We start from the raw sequence: 21674 nt of genomic DNA, 5'->3' as shown, positions 1-21674 counted from the left end.
TAACCTATCACTAGAGATAGATCTCATAAGATACGTTTGTCTTCAGCTACAATGACTGTCACACCTGATTGAATGTAAAGAATCGACAAAAGAAACATCTATAGTATCTATAATCCAGTTTGCAATGTCATTAACATCTACTGTACTGCAAAGGGATAAGAGGTTAAAGTTTTAAACATTAGCATGCAGAGCACGTTCTGAATAAATTAGATTATTTCAGCTTGCTACAGGATCTTAATGGCCTGCCTAGGACAACTCTATCCGTATTAAAGTAAGATCCACGACTGGTCTGATGTAATCAATCGACCGTATGTGCACTAGCTGTTAGTGAGACAAAATGGACCACTTTCCAACCTCAAATATTGCACATCAAGTTATCATCACTCTATAAAGTTAGAAACCAAATTATTCGTTTTAGTTCATCGATGTATCGTCAACGCTTTCAAATAAACGACTGTCGGCCTCTTTATGTAGCGGCTAACATTTATTGCTTTTGTTCTCTCTAATCAATATTGTTTTACAATAAGACGCTGTCGTGTTGAACTTAGACTCTATCGGTTACTTTAAATGATTGCATGAATTGAAATGAAGATAATGCAGATACTAGGTAGACCCTTTGTCATACCTGTCAATACTTCGCAAAAGTTCTGGATCCATAACTAAAGTTCCAGACAGTAAGAATCTGATTGATTATCATGTTATGTTTTACTCAACCAACTGTGCCGTCTGAAGAGTATGCCAACTCCATTAATGATTTTAACTACATAAAACTTAACTTTTTATATCTACTAAAGCCAATATCTTTCTTTTTTCATATACAGACCTGGAAAATTTCATTTAATCATTTATTGCGTTGTAGACAGTTTGATGACATAATGCATTATTCTGTGTCAAGAAAAAAGTGGGGTTATCATTGATTTCTAAGGTCATAAATTCAAACAATTGGATATCGAACTTTTCAGCAAACGCATACATGCGTGTGATTCGAGGCTGTTGGGGGTCCGTTTCAGGAAAAAGAGAGTGTTACAGATTCCGTAAAGTATTTTTATATTACTAATATACTACCAAAGATATGTTATACCAGTATAAGATGTTTTGTAAAACGGGTACAGTATGTCCCTAAAACATGTGTCTTGCTTTCAAAAATCTTGACAATGTTGCGAGTGCATGTCAGCTTAAAAATCCACTTCGATTATTCAAATACGAAGCATATATCAACTTTATACCGGTCAATATGAGACGTAAAAATATGCCAAAATAGGTTGAACATAACATGCCTTTGCTTCGGCGATGAATATTAGACATCCAGGTAATATAAAAAATTTACTAAATGATACAAAATAAAGGAAACAATAACTGAATAAGGTCTCTTACCTATTCGTTAATTCTCGATCACAGATAAAAGACAGCAGATGCTATCTGAAACGTCTGACTCTGAATGTATCTCGTTCTTTAATTCGTTTCTTTGCTTTGTTGGACATCGATACATTCAAATCGATTAGTTGTCCACGTCCAATGTTCACGTTTATCCAGTCTACACTTGAATTCTAGGAATGTTTTTTATTTTTATTTTCCGCTTGTAATAAGATATGATTTGCTGCAAGTTTTTACAGGGGAAAGACTAGAAATCAAATGCAAAATCAAGAACGAAAACACCAGACCGAATCCCCTATACCCTTGAGTTAGCATACTTCTTTTCCCGATACTTTCCTTCTGCACTGAAATAATAGGTCCGATATTGCAAGTTTCTCCCAACTAAGGACGAGGGATTACGTCGGGGATCGAGTGCGACAACGCAAGACCTAGTGATAGATCACTTGCCCTCGGCGAGCGATTGGCACTGTCATCACATAGACACGGTCAGTCAAGGCCAAATAACACATCCGCCTGTAGGTCTCACATCGATCTGGACACCTGCCCATTCAGCGCAGACGACATTTGTCGTCACGTTGCTGGCTAAAAGTTTTGTGGGGTTTTTGGGGTGGGGCTGGGACAAATTTACGCGACTTTCTTTACTCCACCCTGGTGTAAATGGCTACGTCACTTTGGCTGGAGAGGTGAAAGGTGGTGAAAAGAGAGGGATGGGCTTAACCTTTTAATACTGTGGCCAACGGTAGGACACGGTAAATAACAATCCACTGTCCTAAAAAAAAGCTATGGGACATGTATCTACAAGCAGGGGATTTATGTTCTTACAGGGGATTTTTAACCACCAGCCACGGGTTTGAGGGTCACCAAACACATAGCATGTTCAAAACTCATTACTCTTAACAGTAGAGTGAATGGGCACGCAATACTGTTATATGTACATGTAGCAATTCCGTATATATAGTACCGAAAAGATCGCATTCGTATATACTTAGCAATTTAGCGGGTATATTTACCAATTTTGTGATGTACTTAACAGCTTTACTAAAATATTGTTGTTAAGTAAACCAGCAAAAATTGCTATTTACCAGTAACGTTATATCTGCTAAGTTAATCAGCACCGTGTTCGGTACAAATCCATGATGTTCAGTACCTTTGACAAGTATGTTTCTAAGCATCACCATCAGGTTTGCCGCATGAGTTCGTAAATTACATTATGAGAAAATATATGTTCTCCAGCTTAATTAAAAGAATTTGACTCTCCGGAATTTTCTACCAAGTGCAGATAGCTGACGAAGACCGAGAGATTCAGAAGAAAACTCCGGTTAGATAATTATGGTACACCAGGAATGAAATTAATGGAAGGGCCAATGGGTTAATCTATCAATAACCATTCGCAGACTATCAAAACTGACAACCGTTGAAAACTCAATATATTAATGCTGAAAAATGGTACGAATTCCTGAAACACTGAAGAACAATCAAGCCTAGAATCCAACTGAAGTTTTGGACATGAATCCCCCTCGTTCCACTGATAGTAGATAAACACCATTTACGTTCTATGTGTACTCTCAATTGGCAAAATTGAGCTTATACGGTTTTTGCAATGTTATCTACCTGAATACGACTTAAGACGTTTTTTAACAATATCGATGCGTCCATGGCACCATGCTCAAGTGCTCATTGTGTGCTTTCTTTCGTGTGTTTTCGGTGAATGCCATAGCGGTTGGACTGTCACAGTTGCCATCAGATATAACTAAAAGAGAAATGTCTCAAACACACTTACTGGATTTAATGGCGTGATATTTACAACTTGGCAGTGCATAGCTTCATTGACGCGGTCGATATAGCTGCCGTAAAATGTCAACTTGAGTGACATTTGTGTGGCGTAAAATCCAATGTGCAAAGAATATACTTAATGCACCGTGTTAAGATAAGGTAGAGGGACAATTGCAAAGAAGGGTGCGGTGGGTACTGGGGTGGGTTTTATGTTGGAGTACTACAATGCAGAGTATATATGTATACATAACGTGGAGTCGATGACTTGTTGAATCAAAGCACAGAAACTTATTTTGCAAATGCTCTTTGTTATCTACGTTGGTATAACAACTGTTAGAAAAAGACACGTTCATTGGGAATAACTCGTTCAGAGGTGTTACGTCTGGCCAATGAACTGCCACTTTACAGAGTTATACATACACAGAGAACAAGACTATCAGGAACATGATGAATTGGAAGCTTTACCTTTCCTTCGGGCTGTACGCCTGTACCACTAATTAAGTAGCTTTTATAATACCCTACTTCACTCCCCTGTTTCTAAGTCAGACATCAGATGGGTACAGCGCCAACTGATAACAAAAACAAGCAGTGAATCTTGCTACGGGCGAAACGTAACGATTCAAAAACGAGTTAAGCTCGGAGTTATCATAGGATTACTGTAATAAATCAAAGACTCCAACCCACATGAATTCGTCTTGATACCCCAGTTGTCTCTTGAGGGCCATCTAGCCAACAACAGTTTAATCTTACTCTATTAATGCAGCGCTATGTTTCTTAAGATCAATTTCTGTAAGTCCTAAGAAGTTTGAACAGTGCTACCGGCGTTATTGTTTGATATTGCTAGCCATGAAATCATATGTAAGGTTTTAAATGTTGCAAGAGTTGCATATAGACTTCAGAGAGCTACTTCATGCCATTGTAGGTATTGAAAGTCACAACGGAAAGTTGATTTATGTACACTGACATTTACTATTATTTCATATATTCTGAACCACATGGCTCTGGTGATGTCAAACTCAATTCTTTTTTCACCCCCGTTTTCTACAAAGTTTTCATCAATCTTTTTAAAAATCTATAAGTGTGGTACTAGTACAGGATATTAGATGCCAACATATATGAAGAGTACACACTTGATGTAGAGTACAGATTCCACTTGAGGTGCCTGCATACGGCATACAAGGGCGGATCAATGAAGATTCTCCTTGATCCTCTTCCAGTTATTGCCGGAGGATGAAATATCATACGTCTCTAGATATATATCTGTATAGGTCTCTTACCTCTTTTTCTCATTTCTGAACTAACAGTTTCCCTTTCAGGCTACTGGAGTGGAGTTATATGTGAATTGAACTCATAGCATTCACCAGAGCCCTGACTACGTGTTGTGTGTATGAATAGTTTTTGTAAACTTATTTCCAAAGACGAAATTTGTCCCACAATCATTCTTTTCAATACCTGTAATACTTTTCTTGGAAGAAATTGAATATCATCATATCTACAATACATGTAAGACACAGTAGACCCTCTGAACCCCGTAACCTCAAAGCTCAACAGGGGATTTCTTAATGTCTATTATTTTCTTCATACTTCACAGAAATGATCGAATTCAGCTCTTTTGGCACAGTGCCTGGTGCACTGGGCATTCAACCCGGCGCCGTCGATTCTTCTGTGACTCGGTCATATCGGATTTCCTTTTGTCTACAAGAAGATCTTGTCCTACCAGTCCATGAACGCCTAAAGCACTGCCCATCAATTCTAGCTTACTCTCCTTCCATTTGCTCTATCTTTGCAACATTTCCACAAACTTTTCACTTAAAAGCTCAAAAGAAATGGTAACTTCATGGACAAAGTAACTGTATTCCTCAAAGCTATTTCAATTTAGATAAGGGTCGTCTTGATATGCATGTACCTGTCTTCTTTACGGCTTAAGAGGGCGCCGCCTTGGAATCTTCAGGCTTATTTTTTCATTACAAAGAATTTTGTAAAGTTAGGTTGGCACATATCGATGCACAGACGTCAGATACCTTGAAACATGTAACTATTTTCTCGAAAGGGCGGAATCTAGATCACTCAATCTTCGTTACAACGGCACCGCTATCCCAGGAGTCTAGCTGCGATGGAACATCTGTAATTGCTCTGAGACCAACATGGTACTAGGCAGAATCTCCCTAAGATGGGTTTTCAAAAAGGTCACAAAGTTTACTAAAGATTATTCTCTTTCGTCGGTCTCAACCAATTCCATTAAAGGTTTAGTCAAAGCTCAGCGGGATGATTAACCTATTTTTCAATGTCCCCAAGAAGTGGTGCAGATGTGTAACGTCCTCAAAACGTCACTCCTCGCGACAGTTCGCAAGTGTTCAATTTAGATTCTTTATTGGTTGTGGGCCACTCTGGAGAAGCTGCCGGGTCAAGGATTCATCAAACTACATTCTAAGACACGATGAAGACAAGTTGTTGCGAAGTTTCTTGTTGAGTTATCGCAGGAGAGAATATTAGGTGTTAACTTTTATTCTCGAAATTCTGAGAGAGAGAGATATACATACATATAAACAGTACATACATACTGGTTTACACGCGCGCTAGCTCGTACACACACTTCACACACACAAGTACACACTCAAACACACACACAGAAACACACACGCATGCGCATGCGCACACACACACACACACACACACAAACACATACACATGCATACATAAGTATACATACATACAAACATACATACATACATACATACATACATCTTGTGACGTGAACGCACAAACATACCGCTATGTGTGATCTTCCCACAACATGAAAAATGCGTAAATGACATCGGGAATCTTACTTAGAAGTAGCGGTTGCACTTGTTACCCCGCCCTACCTCGTGTAATTTACACCTTCTTTTGAACTTTTGACGTTCCGCACGGCCAGGTGTGGTAGTCAAGTGCTAACGCACAGTCAGTGGAGCGTTATCTAGAGCAAATACTGCAGCGCTTTTAACACATTCCTATACATATGTCGAGAGGGAAAAAGACATGCCCTTATTGTATGGCCAATCCAACACAGCAAGTGCTACCAGAGCAGCGTGTGACAAGATTAAAAGAAAAGTATATCGGCAGTTTAGGGTAAGTTAAAACAGTAGTGTAGTAAGGGTTTTTCCTGGAAATTGGGTAACTTAGGGGGCAGAGAGGCATAACGTAAGCTCTTCGAGGTATTCCTACCTCCCTCTCGCTTATTTCGCAGCCTTCATTCTTTGAATCCTTGCTTACCGGGAGGCAGATTACTATCTAATAAACACATGCTCACTCTTTCTTTCTTCTGAACCCTGGTAAGCTCTATCTCTGGAGAGAGGAGGACCCACACACAACTCCACCTACATACATGGATTTTGGAACGGTCCTTTTCGGTCGTTTAGGACTACAAATGAACCGAATCTCCTCCAACACCAAACATCGTGACCTAGAAACAATGGCGTCAATGTTGTGTCCTGTCTAGACGACAAGGCAACACTGCCCTCGAGCTAGCGTCTATATACCTTTTGAACGACTGGAACAGCAGACAGATTTAAATGATGACAGTGATACCTTTATCATAGTTCAAGGGAAAGTCAAATCACCACTTGTCTGACCTGTGAGCATTTCCGTCGCTCGAAATCATTATTTTTTCTTCTACCCTTGAGACTTCATTAGATTGTCCTTTTTTCATAGATAAACCAACTGTTTTATGACATTTCCGTCGACAAATATGATATATTTACAAATGTTCGCAAATTTAATGTCCACATCTAAAGTGCTTCCGTAGCAAACTTATAGCCCACAAACCATTTATGTTGTGAAGACGTGAATGAAAATCGAATTTTAAAAGCACGCAGGAAAGCAACAAATAATTTTTTTCATACCATATGCCACATTTGACTATAATCATTATTGTCTGACCGATCCACATTACATGATATCAACTTGGTAACAACTGTATCATATACAACGTATGACATGAACTTCAACCGATCATAGAAATATGGCTGCATATTGTATGGCATATCTACCTATCTACGAGAATATGTCTGCATATTGCATAACATATCTGCCTACGATCCAGTTCAATGAATGTCTAAATGTGACCTTCCAAAACTCTACAAGCATCGCACCTGTCTCCTTATCATGCTGTACTTCAGACAATAGAAAATAAGGAGGATCGAATATTTACACCAACCTCTTACAGTGAATGCTTCACTCTCTTGTCTCCTGTGCCTGTATATGCGTAGTTGCAATATAAAAGGCAATGTGGACTGAACATGACATTCTGTGCAATGCCACAAGAGACGTGGGAAAATACCACCTCTCTGCCTGCCATTACTAGGTAAATCCGCAAATTCCTGTGTGGCGCTTCGGTCCATCAGAAGAGCTAACTCATTAATCACAGGGTAGCGGGTGTTTAGGCAGGAGCTGATAGGTAACTGTTTGTCGTCAAATACGGGTGTCTGTGTGTGCGCGCGCGCGCGCGTGTGTGTGTGTGTATGTGTGCGTATGTGTGTGTGTGTGCTGTGTGTGTGCGTATGTGTGTGTGTGTGTGTGTGTGTGTGTGTGTGCGTATGTGTGTGTGTGCGTGTGTGTGCTGTGTGTGTGTGTGTGTGTGCGTGCGTGTGCGTGTGTGTGTGTGTGCGCGTGCGCGTGCGTGTGTGTGCGTGTGTGTGTTGTGTACAGAGCGAGTGTCGACAGGCTTCTTCAATTGTTTACTTTATGTTCAGTCATGTCAAGTTACTGTTTGGATTTTTCTTACACGTGACATGAATACAATCACCAGGTGTCATGAACTTTCATGACCTCTGACATCTGACCTTTATGTGTTGTCCTTGACGCATCGCTCTCCACTTACAACTGTATACACTTACAAATACGTATATACAACACCCACAAAAGCGATGGATTCGTATACAAACATTCTCAACAATCCATGAAGACACACCGTACACAAGCGCACACTCACACTATTTAGAGTAGACTTTCGAACCACAGTGTGTGCCAATGTACTGAGGATAATTAGGCAAGTTGCTTCAAGGCAAACATAATCACACTGGTTCAACCAGAAGCCTCATTATACTGTGTTGTTGAATTATAAATAACACTGTCTGCGTGCTACAAGTTCGGGAAGTCTTCCCTAAATGTTACACTGAGTTGGGGACGTTACAAGTCTCCAGTGCGGCAAAACAATGACGGTTGGCGAGAAGGAAACAAGTTTATAGACAACCAAAGAACACTCAGCGGCTACTGAAAATGTGGTTCCTAGTTATGGTCTGTGTGTGTTTTTACCCTTTGGAAACAGGTAAGTATAATCTCTTAAAAATAACATTTATATAATTATCTTATCTGTTCGTTTTCCAAAAATTAGAAGATCATTAAGAAGAGACATAATTGTAATATCATCGATCTAGATATCAAAGCTTACATATTGTCACGTATTGTCACTTGACATGTATTGTACTAGTATCTTAAGAACATAGCACCAAGAGTTGTAACGTTGCAAGCTTGTCTGTGGTCACGTTCAAATGTTTTGCATTGTATATAGGGTTATTATAAACATGCTATATTCCTCTTCTGTTCATGTTAGATTGTAGTGTGCACTTGAAGAATAGCTCAAAGCAAAAGACCAGGTAAAATGAAATGGATTAAAAATCAAACTCACTCATGAACATAGGATATATGACACATTGTTTAAGTTTTCTGCGACAAGGAAACGACAGTAGGGCGAAAAACATTACTCACAATCTGTTACCTCATTACGTCATCGAAGTACTGCTCGTTGCGCCCCCCTCCCCACTACCTCTTTAAAAATATATGTACATCCGTCATAGAGTGAAACTTACCATGCCTCCGTGGTACAATATTAAATGATAAATGAATGACAATGTTATAATATTCTGTTTTATATTCAAAGACAAAAATAATTTTGTACTGTGCAGTGAAATGGTTTGTCAGCATATATCAGTGCTTCAACTCAGCAGAATAATTGGCCCAACATAACAGCAGACAAAAAGAAGTCAGAAAATCCCCTTTTTTTAAGGAAATGTATGCAAATATATTGAATCAAAGAATGTCAATGTTTTATATATGTTTACTCGAATAGATCCACAAAATTAAAACTACAACGACAGCAAATATGTTCTTTGTTACTCCAAGGCTCTACGGCACTTTCATACTTATCCAATTTTTGATGATATCATAAACGATATCGATAAAAGCAAATAAAGGATTATTCTGTATTCATTATAGACTAGTAGTTTCAAGCAACCTAGTAATGCTTGTCAACAAATTTCTTTAATGTAGATGGTTTACTAATAGCGAGATTTTCTTTTTCATGTTGAGGCTGTGACTTAAGTCTGTTTCTTATTCAATTTATTGTACAAATGTTGCATTACTTTCTGTGCAACATGTGTAAAATGGTAAGAATTACACAAATTTGTTACAAGACAAGCTTCCCCACGCCTAGAACAAACTGTAGAAGATCTATGTGGAGATAATATCAATATGATATAATATGAATAATGCAATTAAACCATTTCACGTTTCATATGTTTTCTTGCTTCGTGAATATAATAGAGCATCGGGTGACAACAGTAGGGACAACCATGAAACCAACGACGGTAGACACCACAGTCCCTACAACGTTGCATGGGCAGACCACTCCATTTGAAATAACAATACCGACCACTTCACCTGGTACAACAATACCAACCACTGCATCTGGAACAACAGTACCAACCACTCTATCTGAAACAACAGTTACACCATCCACTGCATCTGTAACAACAGTACCAACCACTCCATCTGAAACAACAGTTACACCAACCACTGTATCTGGAACAACAGTACCAACCACTCCATCTGAAACAACAGTTACACCATCCACTGCATCTGGAACAACAGTACCAACCACTCCATCTGAAACAACAGTTACACCATCCACTGCATCTGGAACAACAGTACCAACCACTCCATCTGAAACAACAGTTACACCATCCACTGCATCTGGAACAACAGTACCAACCACTCCATATGAAACTAGAGTTCCACGAACACATATCTTCGCCGAATAAGCAAGGATTTCTATAAAGAGTGTTTTATAGAGTTATTACATTTAAAAATCTATCATGTTCATGAATGTTACCTCATACATTAATTTGAGTCTATTAATTGACATGTGTGTGTTACGTACAGTGGGAAATGAACAGATAGGAAATTTATACAGTATTACAATCAATGCCTAGGTAAGTATAATTGCTGTTGTTAGAAGAGCGTTCGAATTATGATGTGCCAAGGGAGAACATGTTAAAGATGTAGCTTTGTGTATATGGGCAGTATTACCTTAAGTAGCAGTTTGTTGTTGAATTGTTATATCATCAAGGCAACACAGACCATGTCGTGATCTGTATAATATGTGTCCATAACAGTAACTCTGATATTGTCTTGTACATGTCTACGGACGTAAACGTGGTATAAAAGGGTACTATTGTCAGCGGTGGGAGCTTGAACTGTCCCGTTACAGATAATAAGGATTTAGGGAGGAAGAGGTCGAAATTGAAATATCCAAGGAAAATTGTCAAGATGTCACTTGAAAGTTAGATATATGACTTTTTGTAATCTATCGATCAAGGCTGCTTCAGGCAAGGAGTGTGGTTTGTAGATGTCAATGCTGTTGACTGTGGTCGATAGTTTGGTGACTGTTGTAGCTATGCACTTCACTCCATCGGCTGAAATACGGAGGTGTGTAGGATTGGCGTCTTGTGTACCAACAGTCATTACCCCTCCTCCTTTTCCATTTCTGTCTGCTCTAAATGTCGTTGCTTGTGGTAAAAAATGTTTAGTCTGTTATTGGCCATTCAGGAAGGTTTTCACGAAACAGAAGACATCGACCGGTTGTGTTGATCTGTCAGCTCTCATGTCTTCTAGATGTTCCGCGTAGGAGTATATTCAGGAACTTTACATTAATGCAAGTATCGTGGTATTCTGTGTTAGGTTGCTGTGTAACCTTTAACACAGGCAGCTGTTCTAGGCGTTCCATTTCTTTAAGAACATATATTTTGGTTTACAGTATTGTAATTGCATACGGTTTAAATCCCAATAGATACAATCCGTTCAAACTCAACACGACTTCAGGCAAAATATAACTGACCTGGGAACAAACGATCTTTGCGCTCATAGGGGACAACAATTTTGTCCAGTGATTTACCTTAAACATTATGTGCAGCCCCATGCCAAATACAGAGGGTACTGTTCTCGTTGTGCTTGGATCGTCCGCTTGCCGTAACCATTGGAGAACTGACCATTGTCTTTTGATGGGTACCGCATTTCGGTAAACCTTTCTTGTATTTGCTTTCACTGTCGAATTTTACGAGGATGGTGTGGACATCATGACCTGTGTTGTCAATACCCACCTACTGTTGCGAATGCGCCCTTAACAATTTCGTCTGAAACGTTAACGTTGGCAGTGACCATGACTCTTGCCCTACAGCTATTGACAATATCTCTCTCAAGCCTCCTGTTTCACCTGTCTTTTTTTAGACAGTTAGATTTGTGAGACCTGTTACTGTTTTAGGATATCTTTTTTTGTGTCTCTGTCTTTAATGTGAAACACCCTGGAGGGGAGTTCAGTCAGGTGTTGCATATTGTGCTCGTGTGCTTCTGGGTTGGTCCTAAAGACGTGCAACGCTCCTGATGGGTAGCGTGGGTCTGTTTTGAAGATTATCCTGGTTTTGAGGATGTTCACTATCTGTGCAAGAAGCCAAGAACCTTTTCTTACTCTCATCTACGAAGGATTGTGGTCCACTTCCAGTGTGGTATATACAACGGCATTTACAAACCACATAAAGCTTAGAATAATGCATTCTGTAGTGCCTGCTGCTTGCACATACAGTAATTCCTTATATGCATCGATCGCCAACATTTTCATTTTTGTTTTCTCATAAATGTTGTGCAAAGAATTCTTGCAACATGCCCTGTATTTACACACGTGAGCAGTTGAAACAGAATGGCGAATAGAGAAAAGCCGTGTCCAAAGTTTGTTTTGACTTGCCCCCGCACAGTCCTGTGTTTGTTGATAATAGCTACATTCACAGCGGGAGTGTAATTTGACCGGTGACAGTGAGGTCACCAGAGAGCATCAATCTTTTTACACAGCCCTGTTGACAAGCAGGTGTTGTCCTTAGATATAGGTCGACAAGAGGCACTTTAACACAATTATAAAAAAAGCCTCTATCACCACTTAATTAGAACCTGATTACAATTTCATCCGTCTATATTTGTTAATCATTACCTCAATAACCTACCTGTCCAAAACAATGCAAATTCATCAAACCCTTCCCGAGTTATTCGCCTGCAAAGGTAACATCAAAAAAGCCCACTGCAGTTCTAAGCAAGCCACTAGGGGGCCTAAACTTACATCACTTACTCCCTGCCCCAAGAGCTATACACCACTTAAAAATCATTACAATAGCACATGCATGAAATTTGAATACAAGCTTTCGGGGGATTAATAGACTTTCCTCATTTATTATGCAAACTATCTCCTTATTTGCATGATAAACATTTAATTATGTAAAGCATCACTGAAACTATCCACATGCCATAAATTATGATAATCCATCAATCCCTGCTGGAGTTATTCGTCTCCAAAGGTAACAACAAAAACGCCAACTGCAGTTCCAAACAAGCAGTTAGGGGCCCTCAATTTACACCACTCACTTGCCGTCCCAGAAGCTATCTACCACCTAAAAATCATGAACCTGAAGCCTCCAAAAAATTTGGCCTCAAACTTTGAAGCTCCGCTGCAGTACCTCAAATACCCGCTGGGAGGCCCATTATCGAACTTGACCTTCCTCTTTGACACCCCTACCTATCCACTAAATATCATGCACAACCGTCAACAGCCCCTCGAGTTATCCTGGCGACATACAAACTCACACACACTCAAAGTCTGCTACAGTACTGTAGGAAAGCGCCAGATAAATCATTTTTTAAACTTGACCTCCATTCTCACAGCCGCTTCTTACCTACCAAAAATCATTAAGATCCATCAACGTTTCCGTCACTTTTTTTGCCTACATACAAACACAAAAAAATTAAAAGTCCGCTGCAGTACTGTTGGAAAACGCCAGGTAAACGATTTTTGAACTTGACCTTCCTTTGCACAACCACTACATACCTACTAAATATCATGAAGATCCATCAAAAGTTTCCCGAGTTATGCTCTTGACATACATACAGACCCACCGAACAGCCGGCTCAACCAAAAACATAATCTTCCCGAGTTCCTCGGTGAAGATAACAACAGTTACACCATCCACTGCATCTGGAACAACAGTACCAACCACTCCATCTGAAACAACAGTTACACCATCCACTGCATCTGGAACAACAGTACCGACCACTCCATCTGAAACAACAGTTACACCATCCACTGCATCTGGAACAACAACGCCGACTATTCCATCTAATACAGCACGGACCACGGACCATCAAGCCACATGGGGCAGAACTTCTACAGAGACACCGTCTTCAAATGAAGGTTCGCTTTGTTGTTTTTTTGGTTCACCTTGTTTGTTTGTTTAGCTGATGTAATACTAAACTGTGTGATTTCGGTATTGTATACCGTGATTTCTCTTGGATAAAACAAAATACAAGATAATCAACAGCGAGTTGATGGTCTTTCGTAGCTGACTAGTATTCTTTTAAACTATCTTTCTTTAACGTTTGCAAGAGAAGCGAGCTATTTAAAGACGCCAGATAAATACATCCAACGTTTGCCCGCTTCATAGAAGACCCTCGCTTTTTAGAAAAAGTGAGGTCATTCATCACACTCTGCTTCCCAAAAAAAGCACAGAAAATCAAACTCGACAAGTGTAACGTTAAATTTAGAATATTAGCAATTGGACTAACAATTACAATTAGAGTAGCCACTTGTCCCACTTTCTCATTGTTTTTCATCAATTGTATTCATCTCGTTATTTGTTATTTGCCTTGGGGCAACGATTTGCAAGTTATAATAATTTCATACTGCAATTTAGCTATTAATTTGAAAACGCATCTTCTGTTAGGATGCTTAGATGACCTGTATCGCTGCAAAGGAGGAGGGAAATGTATCGACTTCGAAAAGGTTTGCGACGGTACCCCAGACTGCCCCGAGGAAGACGATGAAAAACTATTCTGTGGTAAAGGTGAGACATGTACAAGACTACCGTGTTCAGATTTAGACCCGCTGCCCTACCCCATAGCGGAATGTAATCACCCGAACTAGGCATAGCCAATCATAATTAGATACGTCATGTCATGTGGGTGCGCCGAAAATACTGCTTGCCACATCGGATCCAATGAGGCTGGAGTTGGCTCTATTTGCGGCATGAGAAATTGACATCGTAGCTAACAAGATCAATCATATATTGAGCTGTAGAAAGACTGGATAGACTGAAGTAAGAATGTCACATTTTAGTCATAAATCTTCTGGATAGTAAGACAGATTTTTTTATTTGAATATGTGTTTTCCTTAAAGAAATAACAAAATATCCCTTTTCAGAACATCAACAGCATAATTGTTTACTTTATTTGAAAGTTAAACACAATCTAACTCCCTTTTGGTACTTTTTCCAGGATCCGGAACTAGTATTCCTGTAGTCCCCATCGCTGCTGGTGTCGGCTCTGCTGTAGCCCTCTGCGTCATTGTTGCAGGAATAGTGTTCTTTCTCAAAAAGCGTAGAAGGTATGTATGCATTCAATACAGATCCTCAATCTATAATATTTCTTTTCTTCTGTTACAAATAATGATTGCACAAATAGATTTTCCCTTTTAACAATGGAATGTTAAAAATTAAAGAGAATCTTGCCTTAGAATTTACACATACAGTGTACATAAGATGTATGCACCACCGTCCTGGTAACTTTATGGCCAGATATATCCTTTGACAAATTATTCAGCCTATGTGGCTAATTTTGTAAATCTTACAGCAGCTCCAAGAGTCTGAAAGAGACTAGAAAAACCCATCTTCTCATGCATGTGCACGCAAACGGCCCTGGCGTAACGGCCTGCCACCCGTCCTTCTCGCTGAGTTAGCTCTAGCTAGCCGCTAGCCAAGCAGATACTCCCTATTGTTGTTAGATGGGAAGTTACTAGCCAATCACACTGCCTCTTGACCGTATGCGGCGACGTGATTGGCCTGCCTTCGCTAACGCATCAAGAAGGACGGGTCGCACGCCGATACGCCAGCGTTGCTGCTGGATGTACGCGAGGTACACACGGGTATGGCACGAGAGGATGTTAAACCTTGTCGTAACCCAAGCCTTGCCATTTCTGTTCTATTATTAGGCGATCGCAGGCCACAACACAAGACGTACATGTGAATAACCCAGAACACACCGCTGAAGTAGCTAATCCTTTGAAGAAGGGAAACGACCTTCCTGCAAAACCGCGGAACTTACCGCGAGACTCTCACATCTACGCTGCAATAAATCCACAAGACATGGACAACAACTTTACAGTGAGCACCGAGAACCCAGAAGGAACAAACACTCGCCCTGACACACGTCATAACAACAACGCATACACCGTCCAAGCACCTAGAGACTCTAACTATGCGACTCCCGACGACCTCCGAGGTACGATCTACGAAAACATCCCGGACGAAATACCCGAGGAGTCACCTTACCAAGCGCTGGATCCAGACACAATGGAAAACGCACAATACACAAGTCTGTCGGAGGTGGCTAAAAAGAAGTAAACCAACAATACGGTCATCGTCGTATATCGTCGTACGGTTTTGATGTCATAGAATTTTCAAGTAGGATATGACAGAACTAACAGCCGACAAGGACCCAATACAGCCTTTTTCCGTGACAAGACGACACGCATTGCACGACGTATTCACGACGTCGACTATCCAAAGAATGCCCTAAATTTGAGATCCTACGACGTTCGTACAACAAATGTGACTGGGCCCTAAACCTGCCGACGAAAATGGCCTCAGTGACCGCTCTCCTTCTTCGGCAGAAATAGATTCATTCAGCAAGACAGACTGTCAGCACCTGTGCATGACGTGACAAACTAAATTAGGAGGGAGCGAAGTGGTTTGTGAAATTGTTTGCTCAACCTGAGATGAACTCGTTCCCATTGCAAAAGACACAGTGACATGTGTTTATTTTTAACTTGGAAATCACTAAAGGTCCTGGTGTACTAGGATAATTGATAAAAATTGTAATATTTCCTTGGAAAACTTGTCATCAATTACAAGACATTTGTGTGTGAGTGTGTATGTGTGTGCGTGCGTGTGTGTGTGTGTGTGTGTGTGCGTGTGTGTGTGTGTGTGCGTGCGTGTGTGTGTGTGTGTGTGTGTGTGCGTGTGCGTGTGTGTGTGTGTGTGTGTGTGTGTGTGTGTGTGTGTGTGTGTGTGTGTGTGTGTGTCAAAATGTCGACAGGCTACGTGTCCGAATGTTTATCAGATTTACTTTATTTTCTGTAAGGTATGTCTTGACACATGACATGAATACAATAATCTGAGGTGGCATGAACGCCAATAACCTCTGACATTTGACCTTTGTGTGGTGTTGTCCTTGACACATCGCTCACCATTTACAACTATGATATGTATACTTAAATACAACTCCCACAAAAGCGATGGGTTCGTGAACACAAATGCTAAGAAGAAGCCATGGAGGTTCACACACACACACAAACACACAAACACGAAAAAATTTTGAGTAAAACCTTCGAACCACAGAAGTGCAGTTGCACTGCCAATGTGCTAGTAATAATTAGATTAGGCACGCTTGCTTCAAGGCAAATATAATCACACTGGCTCAACCAGTTGTCTCATCATACTGAGTTATCAAATTGTACATGTCTATGTGCCACAAGTTCGGGAAGTTTTCTGAATTTGATAAGTTGGGGACGTTACAAGTCTATTGTTCAAAAAGTGACTGTTGGCGAGAAGAGACATTGGCTACCAGAGAACACTGCTTCTGAATATGTGGTTCCTAGTTATGGTCTGTGTCTGCTTCTACCCTTTAGAATCAGGTACGTATATTTTTTTACAATAACATAGATCTTTCTATCTCTGAGTCAACTGTTCGTTATTTATTTGAATCACGAAAAATGGACAGTATACCATGGACTTAGTTGTTAAAGCGTATATTGTCATAACATCAAGCTTTATGCAAACGTGTTTGTTTTCTCGTACAATAGTTTTATGTTGTGTGTAGGCCATAAACGTGATCTAAATCTATTCTGCTTATGATGGATAGTAATGTTGCCCTACCAATTTTATTTTATTTTGAATCTGATCATTATTCTAAAGGCTAAAGGCTAGCTTAACCGGATCGAAGTAAATCTCAAACTCACTCATGGACATAGGACATGTGACACGTTAAAGTTCTCAGCGACAAGGAAAAGACAGTAGAGCGAAAAACATCACTCGCAATCTATTAGCTCGTTACGCCATCGAATTACTGGCGGTCACTCATTACGCCCCCCTCCCCCCAACCCATACTAAAGAGTCTGTGGTACAGCAACGTACAGAGAAAATGACAGAATGGTATCTACAATCTTAACAAAGAGTCACAAGTACACAGTACTCAAGCAGTATCTAAGAAATTCTATACCTTTGTGCCAAATTCCAACTCATTAGATGCAAACTGGCGAAGATAAGCTTGCTATAAAGTATAAAACCCCTTGCATTACTTTTTGAGAGTTAAAATCCTCTTTATTGCACTTAGAACACACAAAAATACGCAAGATGAATGTTTAAAAGCTCCTAGGCTCTTGTCTGGGTTAGAACACCCACGGGGCGCAAGGTAAAACAAAGATAGAACTTTAGAAGTGTAATGATCGCGTGCATCGGACTAGAATGTTCAGGCACCGATACAGCTGTTAGAAAATTCTTCAAACAGATATGATTGATACAGGAAAAAAATTCATAGCATATTGCACTGGTTGATTGATGCACTGTTTCATATACATATAACATGACATGTAAACATAAGGAAGGTAAAAATGATGATAACGGCCACCAAGTAAAAACTTTTAAGGCAACAGAACGTTGCATAAACGTTTTCGTCAAACCCTCAACTTTAGTACTTGGATCTAGAACCTATAAATGGAACTGTATGAAACTGTGAGATGGCTTATACCTCCTCCCACAGGGAGTGAAAGCGATGGGTACACGTACACCAGTCTGGGTTGCTGGAGGGACACTTCGGACCGCGCCATTCCGACACTCGAGGGGACAGATCCGAGCCTAAATGAAAACTACTGGGAACGACTCAACCCCATAGATAAGTGTTACCTGGTAGCACTTTCTCATGGCTTTCCCATGTTTGCTGTGCAAGACAGCGGGGAGTGTTTCGGGTCTGCTGATGGTCTCAACACCTATCAGAAGTACGGACCTTCCATGGCCTGTGCAGCGGACGGAGAAGGCGGAGATTGGGCAAATGACGTATACCAGATTACAGGTCAGACTTTGGTAATTTGTGTAGATACCAACGAAACTGAATTTGCTAACATTTTCGTGTCAAAATGATGTAAATGCATCTACTGTTTCCTTTACCCTCACTTCACTCCATACTCTGTCTGTTCATTTTTTACGATATTGGTATTTGTGATCACAAGTGATAATTTGTTTTGCTTCATGCATAGAACAAACAACCGTACATCTAACGACTAAATATGAAACAACAGTAACACCGTTACCTCCACCTCTAACAACACCGCCGACCGCTGCATCTACAACAACAGTTACACCATTACCTGCACCTGGAACAACAGTATCTACTGCTGCATCTGATACAACACCGCCGACCACTGCATCTGATACAACAACGCCGACCACTTCATCTAGAACAACAGTTACACCATTACCTGCACCTGGAACAGCAGAGACGACCACTGCATCTGATACAACAACACCGACTACTGCATCTGATACAGCAACGCCGACCACTGCATCTGGAACGACCATCATACCGTTACCTGCACGTGGAACAACAGTGCCGACTGCTGGATCTGAAGCAACAGTTACACCGCCCATTGCAACTAAAACAACTATCGAACCAGGCACTGTATCTAATGCAACACGGACCACGGACCATACCGCTGCCATGACAACCAACACCCTCTATGCAACTCAACTACCCAGCATCATAAAAACAAGCAACCAATGGCCAGCAACAAAAGGGAAAAACTCCGAGGAGAAATCCTCTTCAAACACGCTGGATGCTTCACCAAAAGCAACTGAAGGTCTTGTTTGTTTGTTTTTTGTTTCTTTGTTTGTTTGTTTGTTTGTTTTTATCTGTCTCTTATACTTCAAAAAATGATCAATGACCGTCTTGTGTCGATGGGCAGTAATATTTTGCCAATTAGGGAACCCAAAACTATGACTCCATTTTGAACCTTTTTTTTTTTTTTCAGAAACCCCAGTGGTCCCCATTGTTGCCGGTGTTGTTTCTGTTCTAGCCCTCTGTGCTATTGGTGCAGGAATGGCGTTCTATCTCATAAGACGTAGGCGGTATGTATCCTGGGTACAGCTCCGTAAAACGTTTCTAAATTCGCCACTAGAAAGTAAATCTTTACTACTGTCAACATTAAACTCAGTTTTCTCATGTAAGAATTGTTTGTGAAATCTTAGTCTCTACCAGACTCCTCGGGCTGCTTTTGAAGAAACTCATTTGGCACACACAGGACATACACACACACATACCACACATTCATTCATACACACACACACATACGCCCCCTTGAGGAGTCCAAGAGTCAAGTACAATGTTAGTGACAATGGCGTACGGATTTGTGATCCATGCTTCTCGCTGCGATAGCTCTGGTCAGCCGTCAGGCAATCAGATACTCCCCCTCTTGATGTTGGAGGGGGAGTTACTAGCCAATCGGGCAATCAGACAAAGACGTGATTGGCTGGTGTCGGCCTTCCAGCGCTAAGGTAGCAAGAAGGACAAGTCATGACAGACAGGTACGCCAGGGTATCAACACAAGCGAGGGGTGTGGGAGGTCAGGCATGAGATGATGGTTAATTTTTGTCGTTACCCACCCTTAATTGTAATTTCTGTCTTTTTCACAGATCGCAGGCCACAACACAAGACGTATACGTTGATCGCCCTGAACGCGCTGCTGAAGAGGCTAACACGTTAAAGAAGGACTATGATCCTTCCGCAAAACCGCGTGACTCTCACATCTACGATGCAATAAATCTACAAAACATGGACAACAACTTAACAGGGAACACCGAGAAACCAGAAGGAATAAACACTCGCCCTGACAGACGTCATAACAAGACTAATCATGCGACTCCCGACGACCTCCGATGTACGATCTCTGAACACATCCCGGACGAAATACCCGAGGAGTCACCTTACCAAGCGCTGAATCCCGACACAATGGAAAACGCACAATACACAAGTCTGTCGGAGTTAGCCAAAAGGGAGTAGACTCATGGCACGGTCACATTCATCACAGTAGGCCGTTGTATGATTTTGATGTCGTAGAATTTTCAAGCAGGATCCAAGATTAGCCCTGCATTTTTCGTAACCGTGAACGTTTGTACGATATATTTTTGAAAGTTTGTACGATACACGCACGATATATGCACGGCGTCTCGGACTATTCCAAGAATACTCCAATTTGTGATCGTTCGAAGTTCGTACGACAAATGTGACCGGGCCCTAAACCTACCAAATCAGTGAACACTCTTAATCTTAGATAAAATAGATTCAGTAGGACAGACTTCCAAGGCCTGTGCACTGACGTGGCAAAATGAATTAGGAGTGAAGTGGTTTGTAAAAATTGTTCGCTCAACCTGAGATGAACTCGTCCCCATTGTAAAAGACGCAGTGACATGTATTTATTCTTGACTTGCAAACCACACTTAAAGGTAACGGTGTCATCATACGAGGACTAAAATTTTGTTTCTATTATACGTGAAATAACAAATTGAATGTATTAGGTAGTTTGGAAGATATAGAACAAAAAAAACGCAAAAGAAAAGACAATAAAATGGTTGTTCAGTTGGTAGATTATCATCAATTTTACTGCATAATAGTTAGGACGAAAAATACAAAGAAAAGACAATAGAAATTGTGAATTTTTTTTTGGTTCTTGAATCGATATACCATCGATTTATAAAGTAGTTAGGACGTTTTATGACCAATCATTGAAACTACAGAGTGAGGTAATTATGACCTGCCAGGTAGCTCGTGCCACTTGATGTGCTTTTCAGCACCAAGGACTAAGCTGTGATCTTCAGCCAGAGGTTCCTCCTTCACTGGGAAAACTACATATGAAGATAAATACATGTCGATTACGATGCCACAAGACCCAAAAATATCTAGTCATCTACAAGTAAGTCAGAATCACTCGGTACTCCTCACACACTGACGATACATATATGTATCAATACCGCCACTCAAATGGACCGAGCCTTGTCCTAACTACTAGTTCTTTATAGAATCGAATGTGATTTAGGTTGCCCCTGAAACCTCCTTTCCACCAAGGCGGTGACCAT

The 21674-nt window shown here is 40.6% G+C and overlaps 2 protein-coding genes across 2 annotated transcripts; both read left to right on the top strand.

Moving 5' to 3' along the window:
- Positions 1–13368: 13368 nt before the first annotated feature.
- Positions 13369–16477, top strand: LOC136449333 (uncharacterized). The gene is made up of 4 exons (XM_066407098.1): positions 13369–13690; positions 14220–14339; positions 14770–14878; positions 15482–16477. The coding sequence occupies exons 1-4, from the start codon at positions 13369–13371 to the stop codon at positions 15891–15893; spliced, it is 963 nt and encodes a 320-aa protein (XP_066263195.1). The 3' UTR covers positions 15894–16477.
- Positions 16478–16953: 476 nt separating this feature from the next.
- LOC136445857 (uncharacterized) lies at positions 16954–21180 on the top strand. Its single transcript, XM_066444050.1, has 5 exons — positions 16954–17185; positions 18310–18618; positions 18803–19402; positions 19574–19670; positions 20235–21180. Exons 1-5 carry the CDS (start codon positions 17137–17139, stop codon positions 20599–20601), a joined length of 1422 nt encoding a protein of 473 aa, XP_066300147.1. The 5' UTR covers positions 16954–17136; the 3' UTR covers positions 20602–21180.
- Positions 21181–21674: the final 494 nt, after the last annotated feature.

Source organism: Branchiostoma lanceolatum, chromosome 1 (assembly GCF_035083965.1).
Source record: "Branchiostoma lanceolatum isolate klBraLanc5 chromosome 1, klBraLanc5.hap2, whole genome shotgun sequence".
NCBI classification, from domain to species: Eukaryota; Metazoa; Chordata; class Leptocardii; order Amphioxiformes; family Branchiostomatidae; genus Branchiostoma; species Branchiostoma lanceolatum.
The sequence above is the reverse complement of the archived record's forward strand: the minus strand, read 5'-3'. Positions and strand labels throughout refer to the sequence as shown.